General features: G+C 41.4%; 1 protein-coding gene across 2 annotated transcripts in view; it reads left to right on the forward strand.

The window, feature by feature from the left end:
• The window catches only part of PRKG1 (protein kinase cGMP-dependent 1), a 1,533,271-nt gene that overhangs the window by 1,480,736 nt on the left and 24,877 nt on the right, over nt 1-27,658 (forward strand). For both annotated transcript variants that reach the window (XM_030203098.1, XM_030203097.1), the window contains exons 12-14: nt 8,284-8,373; nt 18,023-18,164; nt 22,991-23,154. In XM_030203098.1, the coding sequence (XP_030058958.1) occupies nt 8,284-8,373; nt 18,023-18,164; nt 22,991-23,154 (396 nt within the window). The remainder of the gene's footprint in view (nt 1-8,283; nt 8,374-18,022; nt 18,165-22,990; nt 23,155-27,658) is intronic.

Here is a 27,658-nt window from a genome sequence, read left to right on the forward strand (position 1 = left end):
CTCCCCCACCCCTGAAATGGCCGCGCGGCAAGTGCTTTACTTGCCACACAGCCATTTCCTGAAGGAAGGCAAGATTTCCCTTTTACCAGCTGCAGTAAAAGGGGGCCTTGTTGCGCGTGTAAAACACACACCAGCGTTGACCCCTTTTGCCACAGGTTGATAAAAGGGGCCCCTAAGCCTCGATAAATTTTGCTGCAGTTTAGTAAAAGGGTCTCATATTTGAAAGGCCGGATATTCAAAAGCAAACATCCAAATAATGTCAGTTTCTGTCCGGATAGTTGCACTGCTCTGGGCTATTGGTGGATTTTCAGTTTCTCTATATGGATATTACTGCTAAAAATCTTACTAGACCCTTTGGTGTGGAATGGTGGAATATGGGTGGAGAAATTAGTTTTCTGGAGAGCAATGATATTCAAACTGCTTGCTGAATAGTTATCCAGATAGCTTTAGGACACAAAGAAAGCTCTTCTAAGTTATCTGGATTACTATCCAGACAACAGACTCAATATCGCCCATGTCCACATAACTTGACCTCTGGGTGCTCTTCATGTATATTCAGTGTCAGTCACTATCTGGAAGTCAGTGCTGAATTCATAGTCCTAATTTAAGCCCTGCAGCCAGCATCTACAAACCACACTGACTGCAGTTTTAAACCACTGACTGGGTTATATTTTATGTGTCTATGAAAGTCTGGTTCTTGTAGCTTAGAGATGTGAACTTTATGAAGCCTGGTTAGTCTAGCCAGTATTCACTGTGTGTTATTAAAGTAAAATAAAAAAGGGATCTATGCTCCTGATAAACATACTTCATTGTAGGCCTTAGTTAACATTAATGTTCAAAGTGGGTTAGTGGCCACAATTTATATGCATATAATTGTTAACATCTATTCCCCAGTGGAATGTTAATGTGTGTGCAAATGACTCAATAAAAATAAAATATTTAACGTAATTCATTAGATATTAGGCTTGGATGTATTATTCAGTGTTTCTATGTAAGTGACACATTCTAATGGCTGCTTCAGAGGTGTAGTTAATTTGTGCAGCCTTTAATAGCCTGTACCAAGTTTTTGGAGCCAAAACGTCCCCATCCATACCCTTCCCTCTCCCAAACACTCACAAAAATTAGAATATAAGCATTCCGTTTATATAGTTCTAGCCTCAAAACCCCCCCAAGCACTTTCCACCCCTCTCCATGCTAAATTTGTTTAATTTAAATTTAATCTGAACATTTATAATCTGCTTAATGATGAGCTCAATGCAGAATACAAAGTTATATATCATACAAATAAAGACAAATATTCAAGCATCAAACGGTTTACAAAACACTATACAATATTACAATGATTAGAAAGTCTACAGATGAAAATATTCCCCAATTTTAAACCTGGCAAATTCCTTACTCTTTTCCAACCATTTGCTATTAACTTTTAAATACAGTCAATCAGCCAGTGCCAGTTCCATAGTTGCACTCATATAACCAAATTTTTAAGCCTCAATGAAATAGAACATATGATTCCTGCTTTCCAGTCTTCAAACACAGTAAATTCCATAATTCCGGTCCCTTCATCAAGGATCTGTTCTTGTGTGTCTGTAATCTGAATCGATGAATAGAGAGCAGGGTCTTTATATATTCCCCTTTCAAACATAGTACATGTTTTAGGACATATCAAGACACCTAACCTTCCATACAGAGAGAAACTATTCCATTTGAGGTCGTAAATAGGAATAATAGAAATTTAAACTGGATCGAAGCCTAAATCGACAACCAATCAGGTAATCTGTAGCTCTATCCCATTTTAACAGCTACAGTACATTCTGTAGTATCTGTAAATGGGACAAAATGTCTTCCTGGCAAGCCCAATAACACTACCTTATGGTAGTTTAAGGAAGATAGCACAGTGCTTGAACTGCTATCCTCAGCTGGCTCTCTGCTAAATAAGCATGTATATAGCACACCTGTTGCAGTAGACCATAAACCTTTTTAACAAAAAATTGTACCTGAATTTCCATAGTCAATTGGGAATCAATATAAACCCCCAATAATATTATTTCAGTATTTACTGGTATTTGGCTTCCGGCTATGGTGGGATTTTGTACTGGTTGAATTTCTTTCTTTCTTCCCACCTATAGAATTTTGGTTTTCTCTGGATTTATTTTAAAACCATGCAAGCTCATCCAGCCATATATATGTGAAAATACTTCACCCATGAAAAAATGTATCTGATATGAATTTCTTCTCTGGGAAAACTAGAATCATACCATCTACATAGAAAAGACAGACGATGCCAAGTGGGATAATGACTTCACCTAGGGAACGCAAATAAAAATTAAACAATATTGGTGAAAATGGGTAACCATGAGAGACCTCAAAATACATTTTCCAGTTGTAGACAACTTCCCCTTCCAGAATACCTTCATACAGTAATATTTTTAAAAATCCACTAACCATTGTAACACTCTACCTGACTTCTCCAGGCACTCAATTCCATTAGTAGCAGATCGTGATTAATTAAATTGAATGCTGCTGATAAATCAAGCTGCATAATGATTGTTTTCTACTGTTCAATATTGTCTTTAACTCTTTCAGAAATGCAACTATTACTGTTTCAGTACTATATTGGCTATGGAATCCTGACTGCATTTCGTCCGACTAGGGTTACCATATTTGTCGTAAGAAAAAAGAGGACACATGCTCCGCCCCCTGTCGCACCCTGCTCTGCTCCCTATCACAGCCCACCCCACCCCTGTCACTTTGACCTCCCCAAAGAAAGTCAGATTCCCTCTCTTCCCCCATGTAGATCCCCTCCCCAATTTTCCAGCCTTCTTCCACCCACATGACTCCATTCACTACCCCTCCCCTCCCTTCCTTTACCTTAGTATGGTGCCCTGTTGGTCTAGTGATCTCTTTGGGGTAGGAAAGAGCCCCCTCTTTCCTGTCCAGTGTGTCTGCAGACTGTCTTTCTCCCTGCTCTGATACAAAATGACTGCCCAGAGTTCAAGCAGTGACCTTGTAAGACATCTGCAGAAGTCTTGCGAGGCTGCCGCTTGAACTCTCGACAACCATTTTGAATCGGCACTGGGCAAAAGACAGTTTACACTCACAAGACCACCAGGGCACCACTCTTAAGGTAAAGGAGGGGAGGTTGCCTGCCAATGTCCTGAAAAAGAGGGCATATCTGGGTAAAACTGGACATATGGTAACCCTACTTCTGACAAATCATAATGTTGCAAATGCTGCTGTAGCCCACTAGCCACTGATCTTTCTTGCAAACTGGAATATGTGCAGCCATTAACTGGAGCATATTATAGGATCTTAACTTCTTCCATGTACAATATAAACAACCATACTGCAATTTTACACTCTGGTAACTCTTTTAATAAATTCCCTGGATGGTGGTCCAGTTGACAAAATCCCTTTGCAAACTTTTTTTACCCACCCCCTTAATCTCCCATACAGACATAATAATAAAACTATGCAATATACAATCTGCCAAAATTGAGGCTATTTCCTCTTTCTTTTCTCCTTGTAACATCAAAAAGTAAATCCTTCTTTAAATTCTCACCTCCTAAGTACTTCATAGAGCTCCCTGCCAGTGTATTCTTTGAAAAACTGGGCAATTTGATTTTAATATCCTCTCAGATGATGATGTCCACTGAACCGGTGTATGTGAGAGCTGTCTAAATACCTGAAACAATTCCTGTGCAGTATTTTCACTATTCGCAATCATTCTAGCATAACAACATTGCCTTTTTAATATGTTTCCTTCTACTGTAGTTGTTTAATTTGCTCTCTCCATTTAACATAGTATCATAGGTCCATCCAGTCTGCCCAGCAAGGTGGCCAGAGTTGAATCTGACATGCTGCTTAGGTTCCACTTCTTCATGATTTAACACTAGTATACGTGAATCTCTGTTTCTCCCTGCCAATTTTGGGGCACAAATCATAGAATTCTGCTCAGCACCTAACTTCCTAATTACTGAAGTTGCTGTTGAAGCTCACTACAACCTTGATTCTGATTTAATTTTAATGGAATCCTCTTTCAATTCCCACCATGATCTCTCTAGATTTCTCTCTAGCTTCCTTTCTAGCTTTTAATGTTTACATCTTTTTTTTTTTTTTTTTTGTTACATTTGTACCCTGCACTTTCCCACTCATGGCAGGCTCAATGCGGCTTACATGGAGCAATGGAGGGTTAAGTGACTTGCCCAGAGTCACAAGGAGCTGCCTGTGCTGGGAATTGAACTCACTTCCTCAGTTCCCCAGGACCAAAGTCCACCACCCTAACCACTAGGCCACTCCTCCACTCTGAGGAGAAAACCAAGGAGTCTTTATCCGTATATAAATGATCTGTCTTATCTGAAACCCCTACCAAGGTATCCTCCAAGTCACAAAATCTTCTGCTGTTCCCTCTTCTTCTTCATCCACTAATCTTTGACCATAACCTTCCAAAGTTGTTCTGCATTTTTGTCACTTCTTAATTCTGTCTGCCTTTTCTTTTTTATTTCTTTTCTCCCTTTATGTACCACTTTTCATCTAAAATCTAATAAATAGTGATCGGACTATATTACAGGTGAAGTTAACCGTATTTCTTTTAATACTGTACCTACGGTATCCACTGGCACTGCTAATAAATCTAACTGATGTCCCATGCATCTTACTCTCATTTACTAAAAGCAGTTATACTGTATCAAAAAATTCAAAAATGTCATTGTCTCTAGGAAAGATGTCTCCCAACAGCACAATCTGTGAAAAATGCATTATGACATATTATCAGAGTCTGCAATTCTTCCATACCTATGACAGCCTCTAATCCTGAGCCAGCCATCCGAAACCAAGCATTTACCTGGTCTTTAAAATCTTCCCCGGCAAGAGGGATTTGGTTTTCCTCCCACAGAATAGAATGCCAAAATCAAAATAGTGTTACAGATGTGCAAACCTGAATGTGCTTAGGAGTTGGTGGGAGAGCAGTTGCAGCTATGCTAACAAGCCCTGCTGCATTGGGGAACCTGAACTGTCATATATGCCCATATTAACACTGCCACATTCTGCATATCATTAGTTTGATACATTGAACATTGAGCACTGATATATCCCTGGTATTTAAAACAGGTAAACTATGCTTATTACCATGCTTGTTTTCATGCTAGATGTATACCCTGGAAGAAAGGAGAGTCAGGGTGCGGTGATACAAACATTAAAATATTTCAAAAGATAGTAGCATACAAACAAACCTTTTCCAGAGATGGGAAGGTGGTAGAACTAGAGGACAAGAATTTAGGTTGCGGGGGGGGGGGGGGGTGATTCAAAAATAATGTCAGGAAGTACTTTTCATGGACAGGGTGGTAGTTACCTAGAATGCCTTCCTGTGGAAGGTGGTGGAGGTGAAAACAGTAACAGAATTTTAAAATGTGTGGGATAAACACAAAGAAATCCACTCTTATCTCTCCCTACACTCCTCTCCGAGAACTCCGTTCACTGGGTAAATCTCTCTTATCTGCACCCTTCTCGTCCACTGCTAACTCCAGACTCCTTTCCTTTTATCTTGCTGCACCTTATGCCTGGAATAGACTTCCTGAGCCGGTACGTCAAGATTCATCTCTGGCCGTTTTCAAATCTAGGCTAAAAGCCCATCTTTTTGATGCTGCTTTTAACTCCTAACCCTTACTCACTTCTTCAGTACCCATGTTTTATCATTCCCACCTTAGTAATTCACTTTAATTCCTTTAATTACATTAATTCCTAGTAATTCCATTATTTGTCCTGTTTGTCTGTCCTAATTAGATTGTAAGCTCTGTTGAACAGGAACTGTCTCTTCTGTCCAGTGTACAGCACTGCATAAATCTAGTAGTGCTATACAAATAATATGTAGTAGTAGTAGTAGCAGTAGTAAAGAATGAAACCAAACAAATTTAGCAGTGATTAGATGGCAATACCAGCAAATGAGAAGCAAAGCCAGTGCTGGTAATTCTACGGTCTGTGCCTTAATCATGGCTGGACAGATTTGGATAGGTTGGAGTGGGGCTTCGATGACAGCTTCAGTAATTGGTGAATAAGACCAGTGTCAGGTAGACTTCTACAGTCTGTGTCCTGAAAATGACAAGAACAAATTAAGATCAAGTATGCATATGTTGTATGACATCATACCTTATGCTATGAGTCTATCTTGTAGGGCAGACTGGATGGAACATACAGATCTTTATCTGTCGTCATCTACTATTTTACTATCCAGCTTATTTTCGAAGGAGATCGCCGGCCATCTTCCGACACAAATCGGGAGATGGCCGGCGATCTCCTGAAGCCGGCCAAATCGGTATAATCGAAAGCCAATTTTGGCCAGCGCCAACTGCTTTCCATCGCGGAGCCGGCTAAACTTCAAGGGGGCGTTTCGGTAGGGTAGCGAAGGCAGGACGGGGGCATGCTTACAAGATGGCCGGCTTCACCCAATAATGGAAAAAAGAAAGCCGGCCCTGACGAGCATTTCGCTGGCTTCACTTGGTCCATTTATTTTTAGGCCCAAGTCTCAAAAAAGTGCCCCAATTGACCAGATGACCACTGGAGGGAATCAGGGATCACCTCCCCTTACTCCACCACTGGTCACCAACCCCATCCCACCCCAAAAAAATTAAAAAAAATTTTTTGCCAGCCTCTATGCCAGCCTCAAATGTCATACCCAGCTCCCTGACAACAGTATGCAGGTCCCTGGAGCAGTATTTAGTGGATGCAGTGCACTTCAGGCAGGTGGGCCCAGGCCCATCCACCCCCTACCTGTTACACTTGTGGTGGCAAATGTTGAGCCCTCCAAAACCCCCCAAAACCCACTGTACCCACATGTAGGTGCCCCATTCACCCCTTAGGACTATGGTAGTGGTGTAGAGTTGTGGAGAGTGGGTTTTGGGGGGGATTTGGGGGGCTCAGCACACAAGGTAAGGGAGCTATGCACCTGGGAGCAATTTTTGAAGTCCACTGCAGTGCCCCTAGGTTGCCCGGTTGGTGTCCTGGCATGTCAGGGGGGCCAGTGCACTACAAATGCTGGCTCCTCCCATGACCAAATGCCTTGCATTTGGCCGGGTTTGAGATTGCTGGCATTAGTTTCCATTATTGCCGGAAACTGATGCCGGCCATCTCTAAAGCCAGCCCAAATGCTGACATTTGGCTGGCTCCAACTGTATTAGCGAAACAAAAGATAGCCCGCTATCTTTTCCGATAATACGGTTCGGCCGCCGCTTATGGCCGCCGTTCGATTATGCCCCTCCACGTTACATAGATCCTAAATATTCATAAGGAAATGTTTAACCTTTGCACATTGCAATAAATTGTCAAATTAGAAGCACAAAGTACTTGAGTCCATGCTATATACATCTGCACCTCGCTAGATCAATGTCCAGAAAATATTATAACATTGGTACTTGCACACCCCTTCTCTCACTTCACCATTCATACAATCCAGAAGTAAACTTGATTGACAACTAATTAAACAGAATTGGCAGGACAGTGGCTGTAGCTTTGTTGAACATAGCACAACTTTACAGTGACAAACTCAAATCTAAACTTACACAAACTTCATCCCTCACCCGTATTGCTAGATGGTGATGTACTAGCTGCCCAAATACCCCACATCTTCTTTGTCATCCACTTATAACCCATACAGGTCCTACGGTGCCACAGGGTTGTGCTTCTTCTTGCGGTGGTGCCACACACAAGATACCCATTGAATATTCCTTCACTGCCCCTCATATCACACCGAGGTCATAAACCGATTCCATCCTCCATTCTTCCTACTAAGCTGCGACTGATGCCAGCCCCCTCCTATTTCCTCAAGCTTCTTCCCCCAGCTAACCAAAGAATCAAGACTACCCCCATACACCCAAGCACAAGAGGGCAAGAAGGGTCAACAAACACCCACAACCACCTCCCTCCACCCTCAATGCCCTGTTTTCTTGTCAAGCCAAATCTTTTTATTCCTTCAACAATTTACTCACTCCTACGTCTCCATAGCCAATCCCCACACTCAACAGACCTCCTGCTTCTTTCTTACCCTTCACTTACATTCCACTAACACTACCTTCTCTTGTAAACCCTCCCTCACACCCTACACCCCCTCACCACCACCAATCACCTTCCCTTACCCAGCTTCTGTCAGGGAGGGCTCTAGCATTGTTACTTGCCCTCCATGTTATTTGCAGGACATTTTTAATGGCATCAAATGCATGACTAAAATTACTACATTGCAGGTTATTTTTAACAACACATTTAATATTTTTATTTCTGCTCTTTGGAAACCAGGTTATATAGGACATTCAAGGACAGCAAATATTTGTACATGCTGATGGAGGCCTGCCTAGGAGGAGAGCTTTGGACTATTCTCAGGGACAGGTATGAAATCTCAACAGTATAACCTAAAGTAACTCAAAGTAAGGAAAGACATGCAAAATGGGCTTAAAAAAAAGAACAGTGCTAATCAAATACAGCGGTGCTGATTCTGAACTTTCTCATGGTTGACATTCAGCCATGTATTTGCAGGGAAAGGCTGAGTTGGCTAAACAATAGCTGAACTGTATTGTGGATTTAATTACATACCTTTTCCAAATTCAAGCTCAAAATGGATTACAAAGATGTACAGTGCATATTCCCTTGCCAAGAGGGCTTACAGTCTAAAGGGTAGCATGTATCTATGTGATTTCATGTGCCATCATTATCAATGGACCTATTTATTAACAGAGGGGCCTTTTTACTAAAGGGCATTAAGCCTTAACCCATGATCAGTGAGTGAGAACAGGATACCGCAGAAGCACATTAAAGCATTTTTGCACTATTTTGCCTTTTTACCTGCACTACCCACCAAATTGCACATTTTAAAAATTATTTTTAAAGGGGGTATGGGGAGAGAGTGGGCATTCCTAAATTATTCAGCTAGTGAATTATGATTTGTATATATTAACTGTATAATACAGAGTTAATGCAGGAGCACCTAGCACTTCCTAAATAAGAGGCGATAAATTCTCCTGCAGTAACGCTATGCAGGTGCTGTGTGCTAATGACATTAGTGCACGACCTGCAAATAAAATAAAAGTCCTAAAAAAGTGCTGTGTTAAATCTGGGCTTAGAATGCAAGAAAGTCCCAAATTAAGCCCAGGTTTTATTTCACTTTAGTACAAGGGCCCCTAAGTATATAGGATTCAATTCTGTAAATGGCACCCAAAATTGTACACCCCAAGAAATGCACACTAAAGACTACTCTATAAATAGCGCTCCAAGTTGGACGCCATTTATAGAATAACACTTAATGCTGGGATCCATGCCCAATTTTGGGTGAGAGAATTTATATCAAATGAACCCTGGTGTAAATCCCCATGTCTAGATGCTTCTCCTTTTGACACTCTTTGGGGTCCTTTTATTAAAGCTTAGCATGCACTAATGGAATTAGTGTACGCTAAATGCTAGGAAGCCCATTTTACACCTATGGGTTTCTTAGCATTTAGCATGCACTAATTCCGTTATCATGCGCTAATCTTTAGTAAAAGGGACTCTGTGACTTTGAGCTTAAATTTCTATTTCTTTAGGTACAAATAGAGCTAGATTAACGAACACATGCTATCATGTTTATGTACGCTGATTCAGTTAACATGTTGTTTATAAATAATACTTGATAATGCATGTTATCACTTGATAACATGGTAGCACCTTTTAGTAAATCTAGCCCTTAGATCATAAGCCCAGGAAATACCTACTGCGCCCCAGTTGTAACTTGGATTGAAGATGTGTTTGGAAAAGTAAATAGTTAAATCCACATTTTAAAAATGGCACAGGAAAAAAAACCCAGAACTTTCATCATTTGTTTACTATGCTAGCAAGCATTTAGAGATTTCAAAATTCTATTTTTCTTGAAATTATCTTAAAAATAATTTTTAGAAACAGAATTTGCCTATGCACTGTCTTCTGATTCATATAATTCCTCACTTATATTCTGTTCCCTGATTGGTTCAGTGTTATATGCTTCTAGTTTGTCTCTTGCTTCATAGTTGGTCCAATAGGCCCCAGATCCCTACTACTTATCCCTTTCTAATGCTGTATAGCTGGTCAGTGTCCACTCTAAGGTGTACATAGCCTGGTCATGTAGATTGCTGTGTTGTCACGATTCAGGAGATGGCAAGAGGACTGGTGTTAGAGATGCCAAGCTTTCCAGTTCCATGAGTGAGGTATTTTGGCCAGTCTGGCTCTCAGCTATATTTCAAAGCAGTCTGGTATTTGTAACCCCTGATTCAAGCCTATTGAAATTGGTGCCGGGAATCGTACAATGCATCAGAATGGAATTGTGAGAAATCCAGGATGGCCTAAAATCTCACTCTTGGAACTGTGTAAATTGGCAGCCGTTGACAGCTGTATAGAGTTTGTGCTGGGATGTGAAGCATTTCCAGATGAAATTCAGTGTAGCAGTAGATGTAGTGTCTGCCCATCCATCTGTACACATAGGTTTGTTTGTACATGCCACAGTCTGGAAGAAGCACTACAGTAGCAGAGAGGTCACACTCTTCCATCCAGAAGAAAAGCATCCATTACAGAACACAATGGGGAAAAAAAGCCCTCACAGCACAGTACAGCTGCCTGACATAGCAAAGAAGTCTGTAATAAAGATTTAGGTCTTTTTACCACCATCCCAATAATCATACATATCCCGGTAAAAGATTGGAATGATAAAGGACCAGGCCATGTAACGTATGAGAAAAATAATTTATTAACTTACCAATAGCGCATACAGTAGGGTTACCATATTTTGTCCCCCCAAAAGGAGGACACATGCCCCACCCCCACCACACACCCGCCCCACCCCTTTCACACCCGCCTGCCCCCTGTCACACCCTCACTCCGCCCCCCTGTCACATTTCCCCTCCCCCCTGTCACATACCCCTTCACCCCCTCCCCTTACCTTACTACTGCCCTGGTGGTCTAGTGACCTCTTCAGGGCAGGAAAGAGCCCCCTCCTTCCTGCCCGGAGTGCTGCCCTGCATGCATCCTTCCTGTTGCTGATCCTCAGCGCCGAGTCAAAATGGCCACCGAGAGTTGAAGTCTCGCGAGGTCACTTCAACTCTCGGCAGCCATTTTGAATCGGCTCTGAGGATCAGCAACAGGAAGGATGCATGCTGAATCCTGCTGTAGTTCCTGTGACTGTGGGGAAGTAAACTTAACCTTCTGTTGTCTCAGGTACAAACTTGGAGCCCACCTGGGAAGAGAAAATATTAATTGTACCTTATGAGCTTAAAATTATACACACACCCAGATTCTATGTAGGTTGCCCAAATCTGAGTGTGCATGGCAGATAAATTAGTTAATGAGCCATTAACAATTAATTATTGGCATTAATTGGCCCTAATATGGATTTGTGTATATCTGCCTATTAACTATTCTATAACTCTGCCCAAAGTGTCTTGCTTACAACCCAGAAGGGGCTGTGGCCATGGGAGGAGCATGGGTAGATCAGGGGCATTCCAAAACTTTAGGCATAGTGTTATAGAATTTATGGGTTGCACACCAGGATTTATATTAAGTTTCAGTAGGTGTAAGTAGGTCCTAACACCCAAAGTTGGGTGTGGGAATCAATGCTAAGCATGTGGCACAGAGCACCCTTTATAGAATAGGATTTTAGCACATTTCTTTCCATGCCTAAATTTGGGTACCATTTACTGAATCCAGCCCAAAGTGCAGGACCGTATTCCTTCTGTGTCACCATGTCATGTCATCCCTCTCAACACAACATCTGGCGCACATGTAGAAGACATCCCTGCAAATACATACCTACACTATTTACATAGGCGCATGACTCACAGACATCATACACTTCCCTCCACTATCTGACCCGGTCACCGGTACTCATTTGAGACATTCTTTAGTTTGGCTATGACCAACATGTTCTCCAGGTATCTGTGATCAGAAGATTCTAGGTTCAACTCCTGGCTGGCTCATGCTCTCTAAGCAGCCTTTTATTTTGTGATTCTACCAGGTACTTGTGACTTGGATTGGCTACTGTTGGAAACAGGATACTGGGGTTGATAGATCTTCAATCTGTCCCAGTATGGTGATGCTTATGTTCTTATAACTGAGTCTGTGAATGGAGGAAAGGGAAATATATCACAATGTAAGCATGCACTTTTCTTTCAAACTTCTTATTGAGAACATACAAAAGGAAAACAACTGCACAGCCACAGCATAACAGTCAGCCAGAAACAATCATGTGTTCCTGAAGTCCAGCTAAAAGTGGAATGAACACCAGAAAGGAAGGCACATATAAAAGAAATCAAACCTAGCAAAGGTTACTACCAATGATACACCATAGCCCTCTAGTAGCACAACAGAAACTGGTAACCAACCCAATCTAGTCAGAAAGGCAAATGATATATTACAATAATCATGATTTTAAAAATGGTTTCCTGAAAAAGCATGAAACATGCAGTTTGCTAACAAAATGGCTAACACAGACTATGGGGGGGGGGGGGGGGGGGGGCTACAAACATCTCAAAATTTAAACAAGGCCTCAAAGTTCAGAGACCAAATGTTGTCAGTTTCCCCAAAGGAATTTCCAGATATTATCATTGGCCTCAATAAATCTTCAAACTCCAGAAAAAAGAGAGCAACCAAAAAACACCTAACAATAGAGAAAAAGGTTTCTCACAAAAAAATGGAGAAAAATAACCAAAACCCACACAATCTGTTTTAGTCATCAAAAAAAACAAAAATTTGCACATCAAATCCCCATTACTCAAAATAAATACCACTGGTAATTCACAAACGATATCAAAACACAGTTCCACAGATACTTAGCCTGACTGAAGAGGCATCCTGTCCCCGTGCTGGATTGTAAAAACCACTACTGCTTCTGTGCGAAAGAGAGCTGTCTTCCAGTGCTGTGGTATATAAACATATTCTAGCTGTCCAGAACCTTGACAAGGGCCACTTGTTTCACGAACCCGCTACTTCAGGAGGTGGAACCAAGATTCAAAAATTGTCCAAAATGGCTGCTGACTTTTATAACAAACACTCACAGGAACAACGTTTAGCACTGGGAACCGTGACTACATTTAGGGGCAACCATTTACACCAACAAAACCTTGGTGTAAATCTCCATGCCTAAATTAGGAACAAATTCCATTTATTTTCTAACAATGCATGTAAATTAAAGGAACGCCCTTTATCCACCCATGATCCACCCTTAGTCACTTCCCCTTTTTGGAACCAAGTGTAAATTTTAATTAAATTCAATTGCTTGTTAAGATCTCAATAGTTAGCATTAATTAACTTGTTATTCAATTAATTTGCACATGCAAATTGAATGTGTGCCCAAATTTATATGCATAATTTTTAGTGCTTTTTATAGAGTTTGGGGGTTAATGCTAGCTGTATGACAGTATCATGTTACTAACATGCCATTATAGAATACTAGTGTATACTTGCATTGGTGCACCTAACACTGAAAATGACCGGTTAGCGCCAAACAGACGAATTAATTGGCCAGGAGTCATTTCTGATCAGTTAAATCGCCTATTTGTAGGTGTCTATTTATAGAATTGCTCTTTACGTGTGTTATTTGTGCATTTTCTGCCTCTGCCACTCCTACACTGCTGGAAATAGTGCACCCTTGGGACATATATATCTAGTTGATGAATGTACTTATATATATGTATATGTCCGTGCCATTTTATAAAGATCCTTTACTGCATAAAAAACAGGTTTAACACATGGAAAAACCTGGATAAAATTGTCCCTCTCTGTATAACCACATTCACTCTCATTGTATTCTGCCTCTTCATACAGTATTCTTACTTAAAGAAAAATATATGTAGTGTAATTTCATTTGGTTCCCAGGGCATAGTGACTTGGCATGATGAATACCAAAGCTGCTTGCCTTTTGCAGGTGGAAACTCAAAAATAAAAAAGTAACATATAGAGAGGTCTTTCTACTAAGAGGCAGTAAGCACTAACGCTTGCTTCCCATACGCCAAACTTCAGTACCGCAGGGTATGCTCAGGCATTCTGTGGTAGTTCTGGCATCTGCGCATGCTTCCCTGGTGCTTAAAAATACATTTTATTTTTTAGCACTGGGGCATGTTTGCGGGGCAGAGAGTAGTGGTGCCCAGCACTAATTGGTTAGTGCAGCTACATTGCCGTACACCCACTAATTAGCGCATGTTTAGCACATGAGCCCTTTCTGCCTACTAAATAGGTATCAGTAATGGCTCACGTGCTAATTGTCACACGCTAATTGGGAAATGAGTGTATGGCCATTAATTGGGAAAGCCACCTTTTAGCGCAGCTTAGTAAAAAAGGACCCATAATGTTGTAAATGGGCACCCGTAGAGTTAAAGGGGTCCTTTTACTAAGGTGCACTGAAAAATGGCCTGCGGTAGTGTAGACATGTGTTTTGGGCGCGTGCAGAATTATGTTTTTGCGCACCTACTTAAAATGCCTTTTTTTTGCGAAAAACAGTCGTGCAGCAAAATGAAAATTGCCGCATGTCTATTTTGAGTCTGAGACCTTACCATAAGCCATTGACCTAGCGGTAAGGTCTCATGCGGTAACCAGGCGGTAATGGTCTATGCACATCAAATGCCACTTAACGCGCGTAGCTGCCGCGCGCCAGAAGATACAAAATATTTTTCAGATGCACGTAGCGAACACGTGGTAATATTGAAATTACCGCAAGGGCCACGTGGTAACCGGGTGGTACCTCCAATTTGGCGCATGTTGGGCGCGTGAAGATGCTTATGCTTCTTAATAAAAGGGCCCCTCAGTGACTTCCAGGTTAAGACAGGCCAAATGAATTCATTTACAGCACACACTTTACATTTCATTTAAGAAACAAAATGAAATTGCAATATAGGATTTGCTTAAGAAATTATTTTATATTTTTTCTCCTTTTTCCAAAAACTATCTATTGACAACAATTCAACAGCAAAGCAACAACAGGAATAATTCAAAATGTGTATAAGTATGATATTTAACTATTTTTGTCATCAGAAGCATTTTTGGTTGTGCATAGTCATTTGTCTAAATACCAGTATGTATTCCTCCTAGAGATTCAACACCTTAAAAGTGTTACACTTTTCTTGGTTGGTGTTTCCAGTGGAAAGTTTTCCCCATTATTCTGTATACTCGAAACCATTTTGGTGTGAAAATGTAATTACAAGCTCCCAAAGCTTTACTTGCTGTAATAGCGTGGTAAATGGCTCATTTGTTTGAACAGCATACATACTGGTATTCAATGCTCCAACAGTTATTTTCTCATTCCGTTTTGTATCTTCACGTCCATTGCTGAAAGTATTTTGTTCATATGTTGTCTCATATAGGACATCCATTGAAGAACAAAATGCTTGAGTTTTTGCTCACATATCCCAGGTTGTGTTTTTGATTACTGTTAAATGAACATTTTTTTTTTATTCAATGGACCCTGCTTACTAAGGTGTGCTAGCATTTTTAGCGCACAAGAAAAATTAGCACGTGCTAATCGTGTAGGCAGCTATAGGAATTTTGTAGATGCCTACATGGTTAGTGTGCGCTAATAATTAGCATGCACATCTCTAACACGGCTTAGTAAACAGGGCCCTATATGACATGTACAGAAACTATATTGTAGATTTTTGTATAGTTTGAAAGTGATGCTTTCCATAAGTTTTTCCAGTTTTTAGATTCCCAACTCTTTAAACGGCAAACAATTTTGTTGTAAGGCCAATAATAAAAGGTAGGGATACGCATGGCCCAAAATTTTTGGTTTATTTTTAGAGTTTTTTTTTAGATTTTTCCAAATTTTGGGGTGTTTCTTTTTTCCAATTTGTTTCATCTGTTTTTTAATGTATGCTTTGTATATGCATTAGAAATTTCTAATATGCACAAATTGATCGTACTTGTATTAATTCATATATTTATGTGCATACTATTGAGATTACATGCTAATGAATGCACATCCCAAATAAAAGAATGTTTTTCTTTTCTGGATAGCAAAGAGGAAGGGAGAAGTAGTTTCACTCCGCACTCTCTTTTTTCTATCAGTGATGATAGCTGAGGGGAGGGGAGAGTACCCAAATTTTTTTTCTATCTAAATGGCAGTGGAGAAAGAATGGGGGGATTAGGTATCAAGTACAAATTATTGCCTTTGTACAAGGGCAGGAAGAGAGGGAGAAAGGGGAGTATTGGGTCCTCACTGTATTTTTTGTTTTAATATCAGTAGGGTAGGAGGGGGAAAGGAAGGTGGTATTGGTTGGGTAGTCATTTTATTCTTTTCATATTTCAACCTGGCTGAATGAAGGAATAGAAGAGCATTAGGCCCAGATTGGTCATTTTGTTACGGTGTTATCTCTACTATAATAAAAAGCACCTCCAACGTTGTGAAGCTGTCTCCGTGGCTTCACTGAAGTGAAGGGTTCGTAAGGTTCGTCAGATTCGTGGGTCTGTCACCATCTCTCTCGGCCCTGCCCTTGCGTCAAAACGTGATGACGTTGAGGGCGGCGGACCTATCAGAGGTGCGAGGGCGGGGCCAAGAGAGATGGTGACAGACTGACGAATCTGACGACCCTTACGAACCCTTCAGTGAAGCCACGTAGTCAGCTTCACAACGTTGCAGGTGCGTTTTATTACACTACACAGCTTCCTAATTCTGCAGTTAAACATCACAGGGTGGCTGGAGGGGGGGAGGAGAGGGGGGGGGGGCAACGACCCTGGAACTGGGAGGGAGGGAGGGAGTGGGAGCAACGACCCTGGAACTGGGTGGGTGGGAGGGAGGGAGGGGTCGGACCCTGGAACTTGGAGGGGGGGCGGGCGGACCCAGGAACTGGGAGGGATGGGGGTGACTCTGAAACTGGGAGGGAGGGGGAGAGGGCCAACCCTGCAACTGGGAGGGAGGGAGGGAGGGGGGGAAAACCCTGGAACTGGGAGGGAGGGGGGCGTGGTCACCCTGGAACTGGGAGGGAGGGAGGGGGGCCCCTGCCACACACTATCATTCTCACACACACACTCTCGCACCCAGTCTCACTCTCTCTGTCACACACACTCACACATTCACTCTCTCTTTATCACACACTCACTCTAACACACACTCTGTAAAACACACACACTCCGAGGAAAACCTTGCTAGCGCCCGTTTCTTTGTGTCAGAAACGGGCCTTTTTTCCTAGTTATGTAATATTGTCAGCCTAGAGGAGGGAAAGGGAGATGGGCTGTGAGGGGGACATTTTCTAATATTTCGAGAGGGCTTAGTCAGTTAGGGCTTTATTCTACAAAGTTTATGCTCCTAAATTTACGCTCCTAACATTTACACTCCTATATTTATGAACATAATCTATGCTCCTAAGTGTATGTAGGAACCTAGATTATGCTCGTAATTTAGAAGCATAAATTTAGAGCCCTTTTACTAGGCTATGGTAAAAGAGGACTGAGTTGAGAACCCCTGATCTAATGCATATTTATTATGGATATCCTGAAAACCTGACTGTCTGGGGTTCTCCAGGATGAGTTCAGGAATTATTGTTCTAAGGCAGGGGTTCTCAACCCAGGCCTCGAGAAACACCTAGCCAGTCAGATTTTCAGGATACCCACAAAGAATATGTATGAGATAAATTTGCATATATTGCCTCCTTGGTATGCAATTCTACCTTATGTATATTCATTGTGAGTAAACTGAAAACCTGACTGGCTTAGTTATGTCCCGAGGACTGCTTTGAGAACCCTGTTCTAAGGATTTCAGCTGAAAAAAAAAATTCACAGTGTAAGACATGTATTTAAAAAAAAAGATGAAAAGAGGTTTTTATTTTGTTAAATCACCTATTTGTGTTTTGCCATCAACAAACTTCATAAGCCAATACTTCAGCAATAGAGCTCCATCCTGTAAGTGTTTCACAGTACCCTTAGACAGTCGGTAAGCTGCTGCCCTAAGGGCATTCAACATGCCAAGTGTTGAATGTAATTTTACAAATGTTGAAATTTATATGTGCTTCGAATCTTTTAGACACCTAAGGTTTGCTGCTACTTTTGTTTATTGTAGAGGTTCTTTTGAAGATTCTACGACCAGATTTTACACAGCTTGTGTAGTAGAAGCTTTTGCTTATCTGCATTCCAAAGGAATAATTTATAGAGACCTCAAGCCAGAAAACCTCATTCTGGATCATCGAGGTTATGCTAAGCTGGTAAGTATTCCAGATTCATGGAAAAGAAATATGTGGTCCAATATTCAGCTAACACAGTGACCATAGTAAATTAGGAGGGTCTTTTAGCACGCTCATGTTTTTAGCATGTTCTAAAAATAGGCGCTCATTAAATGTTAGAAATGCCAATGCATTCCTATGGGCATCTCTAACGTTTAGTGTGCGCCCAATTTTAGCGTGCCCTAAAAATGTGAGCGCAGCTTAGTAAAAGACCTCCTAAGCATTGGTACTGGTGCTCAGCTTTAGTATGTACAGTATATTCAGTGCTTCTGTCCATATAGCAGGGGCAGACTGACCACTGGAACAATAGGGCAGTGCCTGAGGGACCACAGAAGTAGGGGTCCCACTTTCCCCTAGCCTCCATCTAAATTAATCACTTTTGATAGGTAGTAGGGGTGATTACTGTAATGGTCTCCTTATAGGAGTTATGAAGAATACTTTGGGAACACTTCAGGTTGTACAAAAAAACAATAGCTAGAGTGATAAGTACATAAGTATTGCCATACTGGGAAAGACCAAAGGTCCATCGAGCCCAGCATCCTGTTTCCAACAGTGGCCAATCCAGGTCACAAATACCCGGCAAGATCCCCAAAAAATGTACAAAACATTTTATACTGCTTATCCCAGAAATAGTGGATTTTCCCCCAAGTCCATTTAATAACGGTCTATGGACTTTTCTTTAAGGAAGCCGTCCAAACCTTTTTTGAACTCCACTAAGCTAACCGCCTTTACCACATTCTCTGGCAATGAATTCCAGAGTTTAATTACACGTTGAGTGAAGAAACATTTTCTCCAATTTGTTTTAAATTTACTACATTGTAGCTTCATCACATGCCCCCTAGTCCTGGTATTTTTGGAAAGCGTGATTACTGGCATTTATTTATTTATGGGTTTCTTATATCCCACATTTTCCTACTCATTCAGGCACAATGTGGCTCACAGAAAGTTAAGTAAAAATTACAAAAGTGAAAAGCGTAGAAAAGCATACAAGAAGCAAAAAGGGGGAGGAGAATCTAACAGTGTGAGCTAGGCAGGGTAAGGGACAAGGGGGTGCATCAATCAACAGCAGAAATTAGGGAGTAAGTCTTGGCAAAGAAGTAGGTCTTTAACAGCTTCTTGAAGAGGGTATGGTCCTCTTGAGTATTAAGGTGGCAAGGTAGAGCGTTCCAGTGTTTGGGACTCCAGTAGCGGAAGGACGAGGTGAAAATCTTCATATACTTGACACCCTTACAGTTCGGGAAGTGGAGGTGGAGATAGGACTGAGCAGCAGGGTTGACATTTCTAGGCGGAAGGTCGATCAAAGGGAGCAGGTAAACCGGGGCAGCCCCATAGATGATTTTGTATATCAGGGAGCAAAGTTTAAAGGCAATGCGCTCCCGTACAGGCAGCCAATGGAGTTTAAAGCGCAAGGGTTCGGAGTGAGCAAAGCATCTTTCTCTAAGGATGAGTCTCGCCGCAGTATTCTGAGCTGTTTGGAACTTTTTCAACAAAAATCACTAGAGAGCGGATCCCAATTTAATCATATTTCTCCAACTTTGAAGTCTCTGCATTGGTTACCTATCCAGTATAGAGTCAAGTTTAAGATTCCGTTACTTGTTTTTAAAGCTCTTAACAATTATATTGCTCCCACTCTCTGTTCCACTCTGAGATTCTATCAGCCAGTACGTCCGTTAGTTACTTGATATACCATCCTACCATATGGTGCGATTGGAAGAATACAGGTCTTCCATCTTTTCCATTATTGGTCCCAGATTGTGGAATACTCTACCAACTGAGCTTTGTGCACTACAAAATATAGAACAGTTCAAGAAAAAACTGAAAACTTATTTCTTTTGCCAGGTGTATGGGCTGGAGAAGTGCTGAAGATATCATCTTATTTGGATAATATTGATATCTGCACACATATATTTTAATTAAATCTAATTAGTGCCAATAATTGTTTGTTATAAAAAATAATTGGCACTAATTAGCTCGTTATTCAATTAAATTACACATTGAATATTGGGTGTGTGTGCAATTTTTAGCAACTTTTTATAGAATTTGGGGGCAAGTGTACATGTAAGTTATAGAATAGGAGCACTTACGTGTATGATTGGTGCCACTAATTGCCAGTTATGTATGTACACCCTAAGCACTATTCTATACAGTATCTGGATATATCAGATACCGCATTCAATTCAAGCTTCTCCTTCTTACCTACAAATGCACTCAGTCTGCTGCCCCTCACTATCTTTCTACCCTCATCTCCCCTTACGTTCCCGCCCGTAACCTCCGTTCACAGGATAAATCCCTCCTCTCAGTACCCTTCTCCACCACCGCCAACTCCAGGCTCCGCTCATTCTGCCTCGCCTCACCCTATGCTTGGAACAACCTTCCTGAACCCTTACACCAAGCCCCCTCCCTGCCCGTCTTCAAGTCTTTGCTTAAAGCCCACCTCTTCAATGCTGCATTCGGCACCTAACCCTTACTGTTCAGTGAATCCAGACTGCCCCAATTTGACTGCCCCTATCGGACCGACCGTTCACTTGTCTATTAGATTGTAAGCTCTTTGAGCAGGGAATGTCTCTCTTTGTTAAATTGTACAGCGCTGCGTAACCCTAGTAGCGCTCTAGAAATGTTAAGTAGTAGTAGTAGTAGAACTCCTAACGTTTTTCCAAATAATTCAAAAACGTCCTACTGCAGCAGAACCTTCTGCCTGAAATTCAAGACATTTCTGAGTACTTTTTCAGCAGAATGGAGATTCAGTACATCGAGCTCACAAAACAGTTGAGCTCTTAAATAATTAAATCCCAGAATTCATTGAGCCAATGATATGATGGTGCACACTTTGTTAGTAAGTGTATACAGGAACAGAATTTGGATAAGGTGTGGGGATAAGAACATAAGAATAGCCATACTGGGACAGACCAATGGTCCATCTAGCCCAGTATCCTGTTTCCTACAGTGACCAAGCCAGGTCACAAGTACTTGGCAGAAACCCAAATAGTGGCAACATTCCATGCTACCAATCCCAGGGTAAGCAGTAGCTTCCCCATGTCTGCCCAAATCTTTTTTAAACCCAGATACACTAACCACAATTACTACATCCTCCAGCAAAGAGTTTCAGAGCTTAACTATTCGTTGAGTGAAAAAAATATTTTCTCCTATTTGTTATAAAAGTATTTCCATGTAATTTCCTTGAATGTCCCCTAGTCTTTGTACTTTTGGAACGAGTAAAAAATCGATTCACTTCTACTCGTTGTACACCACTCAGGATTTTTTAGGCCTCAATCAAATCTTCCCTCATTCATATCTTTTCCAAGCTGAAGAGCTCTAACCTCTTTAGCCTTTCCTCATACAAGAGGAGTTCCATCCCCTTTATTATTTTGGTTGTTCTTCTTTGAACCTTTTCTAGTTCTGCTATATCTTTTTTGAGATACGGTGACCAGAACTGAACATAATACTCAAGGTGAGGTCGCACCATGGAGCAATACAGAGGCTTTATAGTATTTTCAGTCTTATTTATCATCCCTTTTCTAATAATTCCTAGCATCCTATTTATAAGATCCTAGCATACTATACTATAATATGTACTATAATGTATTTGTGTTATGGGTCACATCTAGGCACAAGCATTAACACCAGCTATAGGGTTGGTGCAAGTGACCACAGCTTAAATTAAGGTGCGCTTTCTGTCATTTCCATGAGTATTTAAAGTGTAGGCACCTACTTTTCTTTATAAAATAGTCTTAAAATAGGCACTTTCAACATGTTTTTTAGTAGTGCCATGTTATAAAATTACCTTCCTTGGGCCAATATTTTTTGCCATCTTTGTTTAATTGTAAGAACAATAGTGTCTAAGTTTTCTTTAATTCAAAAATGAAATAATTAGCAATAATCATATAAGGAAGACTTTTTAATTTCTAGTATGTTACACTTAAAGTATAACCATAGAAGGACATTTTCGAAAGAACATCCAAGTCAAGAAAGTCCATCTCACAACCATTCTCAAACAGGAAGAACGTCAGGATTTCCTGTTTGAAAATACATGAGAAGGATGTTTTTGTGCTGAAAACGTCCAAAATGAACAGCCATTTTCTAAAAATATGGACGCCAAAAAAACAGGCATAAAAACGTCTGGCATCATTTGTACAAAAAATGGCCACAAATACATCCCTACAGAGCAGAGGGGCAGCCTAGTGGTCAGTGAAATGAACTTTAAACAATGGAATGCAGGTACTAATCCCACCTTAATCCCTTTATATGTTATTGTGAGCCTTCTGGGGAGCAGATAAAAACTTACTGTACCTAACAGTACACCACTGCAATAGCCATCACACTTGCAATACATTAGGTATTTCTATGTTACATTGATATCTATTGTCACTTTTACTTCTTACGGGGGTGGGGTGGGTGGGAGGGGGTCAGTAACCACTGGAAGATTAAGCAGGGGGGATCATGCCTTTATCCCTCTAGGGTCAGTCACTCAGTCAGGGCACCTTTTTATACCCTGGATATGATTGAAACAGGTCTAGATAAAAATGTCCTTTTTTGACTTGGACATTTCTTCCCATTGTATTATCGCTGAAAGATGGCCTAATTTTGGGTCTGCCCAAAACATGCCTCAATATGCCCCCTTCTAGTTGGCGAACTGCAGTGTAAAATATCAAAATTCTGCCTTTTGAATATTGTGATTTAGACATTTTTTGCAGATAGATGTTTTTTTGGCCATTTTGAAATGACCATCAGCTTTGAAAATGAGCACCATTAGTGTACCAATCCAATGGTATGTGTTTCATTTCTTTGATGCTTCTTTGCTTCTTTTACAGGTTGATTTTGGCTTTGCAAAGAAAATAGGATTTGGAAAGAAAACATGGACTTTTTGTGGGACTCCAGAATATGTAGCCCCAGAGATCATCCTGAACAAAGGTCATGATATTTCAGCAGACTATTGGTCACTGGGAATTTTAATGTATGAACTTCTGACTGGCAGGTAAGGGCATTGTAACTAGAATTCTTTTAAAAATAAAGCAGCTGTTACATTCATAGGGGCCCTTTTACAGAGTGGCAGTAAGCCCAACGTGGGCTTACTGTTCACTCTTCCAGGACTACCATCGGCCCAGCGCGGCCGCCGGTGGTAATCCCGCCCCAAGAGCACGCCATTTCCAGTGGAAAAATAAAGCCCCCAGAAATTGCTTGCACACTGGTAATTGGGCGGCATTGCCGCTCGCTGCCTGGTTACTGCCAGGTTAGAGCGGGAGCCCTTATCTCCTGTCGCAGAAGAGTTCTCCTACTGCATGGCCATGTGTGCTTGGGGTCTTTTTACCCACTGCAGTAAAAAGGGCCCTGGTGCGCATGAAAAACGGCCTCTGCCACTAGTGCAGGGCCGTTTTTCCCGCAGCTTGGTAAAAGGACCCCATAATGAGGGCAATTCTACAACTGGGCACCTCCATTTAGGTGCCCCGAGAGTACATAGTGGCGGCCTATCCTTTAACGGCATCTGGCACCCCAGTTCTGTTATAGAAAACTAGTGTAACCCGGTATTGGCATGCCTAATATTTATGCACTTACAGTTACACCAGCTATAGATATGGTGTAACTGCGAGCAAATAAATATGGTACAGACTGTGCAACATGCCCCACCCATGCTTCACATATATATGTCTCCACATTTATGTGCTATGTACGTTATCAACACCATTACAGAATAGTGCGTAGGTGCCCTACTGGCACTTTCATAAATATGTATACATTTACACATGTAAATGCGGGTACCTGATTTATAGATTTGCCCTTCATATATTTGCCTTTATCACTGATTAGAACTCCGAATGCAATACGGTTTGGTATCTACCATATGTTGTTCTATGCAGTATCTCTGAGATTTTTATAGTGAATTTCACTTACGTTCCTAATGGGTCTCGGTATAGACAAGTTTGTAAATAATTCCTTGTATTTTCAACTACTGTAATTACAAAATGTCACCAATGTTAATAAAAAAGTATAATGCTCTTGGTCAAATATGAACATAACATTGGCATTTGCTTTGAATCTGTTCAGAACTCACATACAATAAATAAATTCATATGACATCTTGATTTTATTGGATAAACATTTTGGCTGCAGCTTTATTATCCTTGTAAGCATTTCAATGTGATCTTCACTTCCCTTTTAAGATTATAAATTTAGTTGGTACCAACCTTAGCTTCAAAATACTTATTTCATTAAACGCATTGTACTCCATACCCCATTTTGTCAACTGAGACCTACGGTGACGTCAAAGGCCTCAATTCTGCTTATGAGTGGAGGAGTGGCCTAGTGGTTAGGGTGGTGGACTTTGGACCTGGGGAACAGGGCAGGTCTTAGCAAGTGTGGGGCCCTATGCAGACCAATTTGGTGGGGCCCCATCCTAGCCCTGCCCCCACCCCACCCATTGATAAGATTATTCAATTTTTAGAAATTTTTTTATTTATGAAATTTCAAATAAAGACAAATGAAGCTAAACTTGTACAGAAAAACTGATTGCAATAATAAGCACAATGCTATCATGAAACCCTGCCTCCCAAGAAATTATTCAGTTCAAGTCCACAATTAGTAGTTCCAATTCTCATAACCCCGGGGGGGTCAGAGGTGCGGACACACAATCTGTCCACTGCAAAACACTATACACAAACTTGTGCAAAAACACAGTCAGAACCTTACCAAACCATAACAGCACTAATTCCAAGGACAGGACGAGCTACAAACTTATGCATGGAAAGGCAGAACTGTAATTACACCAGGCTCTAAAACACCAATACACTACCTTGTGAAAAAAAAGGGCTGCAAATGCTACACGCTAGCAGGATACTGTACCTTGATCACACATGAAAAACACATGACACAACAAATATGAAGGCAAAATACTGAATGTAAAGTTTTTCTATTCGCTTTGGTCCCAGTGTCTTCTGTTTTATGAAGTGTCTTCTTTCCGTTTGATATTTTTTCTCTCACCATGTCCACCATCCTCCTGTGTCCTTATGTGTTCTGTCTACCATCTGTAGCCCCCTGTCCCTATCCTTTCTCCAGTTTACACTTCAAAAAGATAGTCTCTATTAATTCAAGCTTGTTATATACCAAATTAATTTCTGTTCCTACCCTAGCAGAACTATCAAGAAGTGAAATATTCTTTTGCATAGATTCTGAAGACAGAATGAGATTTGGGATGGGGAATGATAGAATGTTGTGTCAAAATCACTGAGTAACTTTATATTACACTATTTTCTCCTTTTGATGGGGTGGTTGTATTTAAATCATTGAACTGTTTTCTTTTAATTCATGCTTGTTAAACTGCCTTTTTAAAATGAAATGAATAGCATCTTATTTATCATAAATCGTGGAGTACATTAAGCATCATTGGGTCCTTTTTTATTAAATCATTTTATGTTGGCTAGTGGTTTTCTGCAGGGTTCTAGCTTATTCTTTTTAATATCTTTCTAAATTCTCTGGGAAATTTTAACTTTCTAAACTCTCTAGAAAATGTGATTAGGAATCTTGGGACTAATAGTTAAAGCTATTTAACTGGCCAGAAACAGCTCCTTGATGGTTGAATAAATTGTTTGGGGCAGGGGTATAGCCAGACATCGGCGGGAGGGGGGGGGTCCAGAGCCTGAGATGAGGGGGTACATTTTAGCCCCCGCCAGTGCCGCCGACCCACCCTCCCGCCATTGCCGACCCCCCCGCCGCCGCCACCACCACCACCACCAACAACAACTTTGACCCCCCCCTGCTGACGACCCCCTCGACCCCCCTCCCGCCGCCAACCCTCCCCCACCACCACCGTCGCCTACCTTTGCTGGCAGGGGACCCCCAACCCCCGCCAGCTGTGGTCCTCTTCTTCCTTCGTTCTGTTTCTGAGTGTGACGTCCAATGCACTCCAAATTGGAACTACCACCTGGCTACCATGTGCCCCAGGTGGTAATTCCATTTTTGATGCACACCCAGAATACGTGGTAGAAAATTTTCTATTTTCTACCACATGGCGCTTACCCGGCGATAATCGGCAGTTTACATGCGCTGGCTGCTTATTGCACGGTTAGCACGTGAGACCTTACCACTAAGTCAGTGGGTGGCGGTAAGGTCTCAGGCTGAAAATGGACTCGTGGTGGTTTTAATTTTGCCGCATGTCCATTTTTGGCCACAAAAAAAGCGCCTTTTTTCCAGCCACACTGAAAAATTGACCTGCGTGCATCCAAAACATGTGCCTGCACCCAGGGCCGGTCTTAGCAAGTGCGGGGCCCTATGCAGACCAATTTGGTGGGGCCCCATCCTAGCCCCGCCCCTATACTAGCCACGCCCCCACTCCACCCATTGATAAGATTATTCAATTTTTAGAAAATTTTTTATTTATGAAATTTCAAATAAAGACAAATGAAGCTAAACTTGTACAGAAAAACTGATTGAAATAATAAGCACAATGCTATCATGAAACCCTGCCTCCCAAGAAATTATTCAGTTCAAGTCCACAATTAGTAGTTCCAATTCTCATAACCCCGGGGGGGTCAGAGGTGCGGACACACAATCTCTTCACTGCAAAACACTATACACAAACTTGTGCAAAAACACAGTCAGAACCTTACCAAACCATAACAGCACTAATTCCAAGGACAGGACGAGCTACAAACTTATGCATGGAAAGGCAAACTGTAATTACACCAGGCTCTAAAACACCAATACACTACCTTGTGAAAAAAAAAGGGCTGCAAATACTACACGCTAGCAGGATACTGTACCTTGATCACACATGAAAAACACATGACACAACAAATATGAAGGCAAAATACTGAATGGAAAGTTACCTCAAGAAGTCAGACTCAGTATGCAGCAATACTAGAAAAATTGAAACTTGCATGTAAAATATCACAGATGCACATTTCTAAAAGCTGACATATTCCAATTAATAAATTCTGAATAAAATACTTTTTTTCTACCTTTGTTGTCTGATCATTTAGTTTTTCTATTTGCTTTGGTCCCAGTGTCTTCTGTTTTATGCAGTGTCTTCTTTCCGTTTGATATTTTTTCTCTCACCATGTCCACCATCCTCCTGTGTCCTTATGTGTTCTGTCTACCATCTGTAGCCCCCTGTCCCTATCCTTTCTCCAGTTTCAGCATCTGCCTTCAAAGTGTTTCGATCCAGCCCTTAAATTCAACAATTTCCCCTCCATCCACATCCAGCATTTCTCCTCTCTTCCCTCCACTCCATTTCCAGCAATTTCTCCTCTCCCTGGGCCCTGCCATCCCATCCAAGTCCATCCTTGGCCCTCTCTGCCCTTCCCTCCTCCATCCACATCCAGCAATTCTCCTCTCTCCCCTCCACTCCATTTCCAGCAATTTCTCCTCTCCCTGGGCCCTGCCATCCCATCCAAGTCCATCCTTGGCCCTCTCTGCCCTTCCCTCCTCCATCCACATCCCGTAATTCTCCACTCTCCCTTCCCCTCCATTTCCGGCAATTTCTCCTC

The sequence above is a fragment of the Microcaecilia unicolor genome, chromosome 5 (assembly GCF_901765095.1).
Source record: "Microcaecilia unicolor chromosome 5, aMicUni1.1, whole genome shotgun sequence".
Taxonomy (NCBI): domain Eukaryota; kingdom Metazoa; phylum Chordata; class Amphibia; order Gymnophiona; family Siphonopidae; genus Microcaecilia; species Microcaecilia unicolor.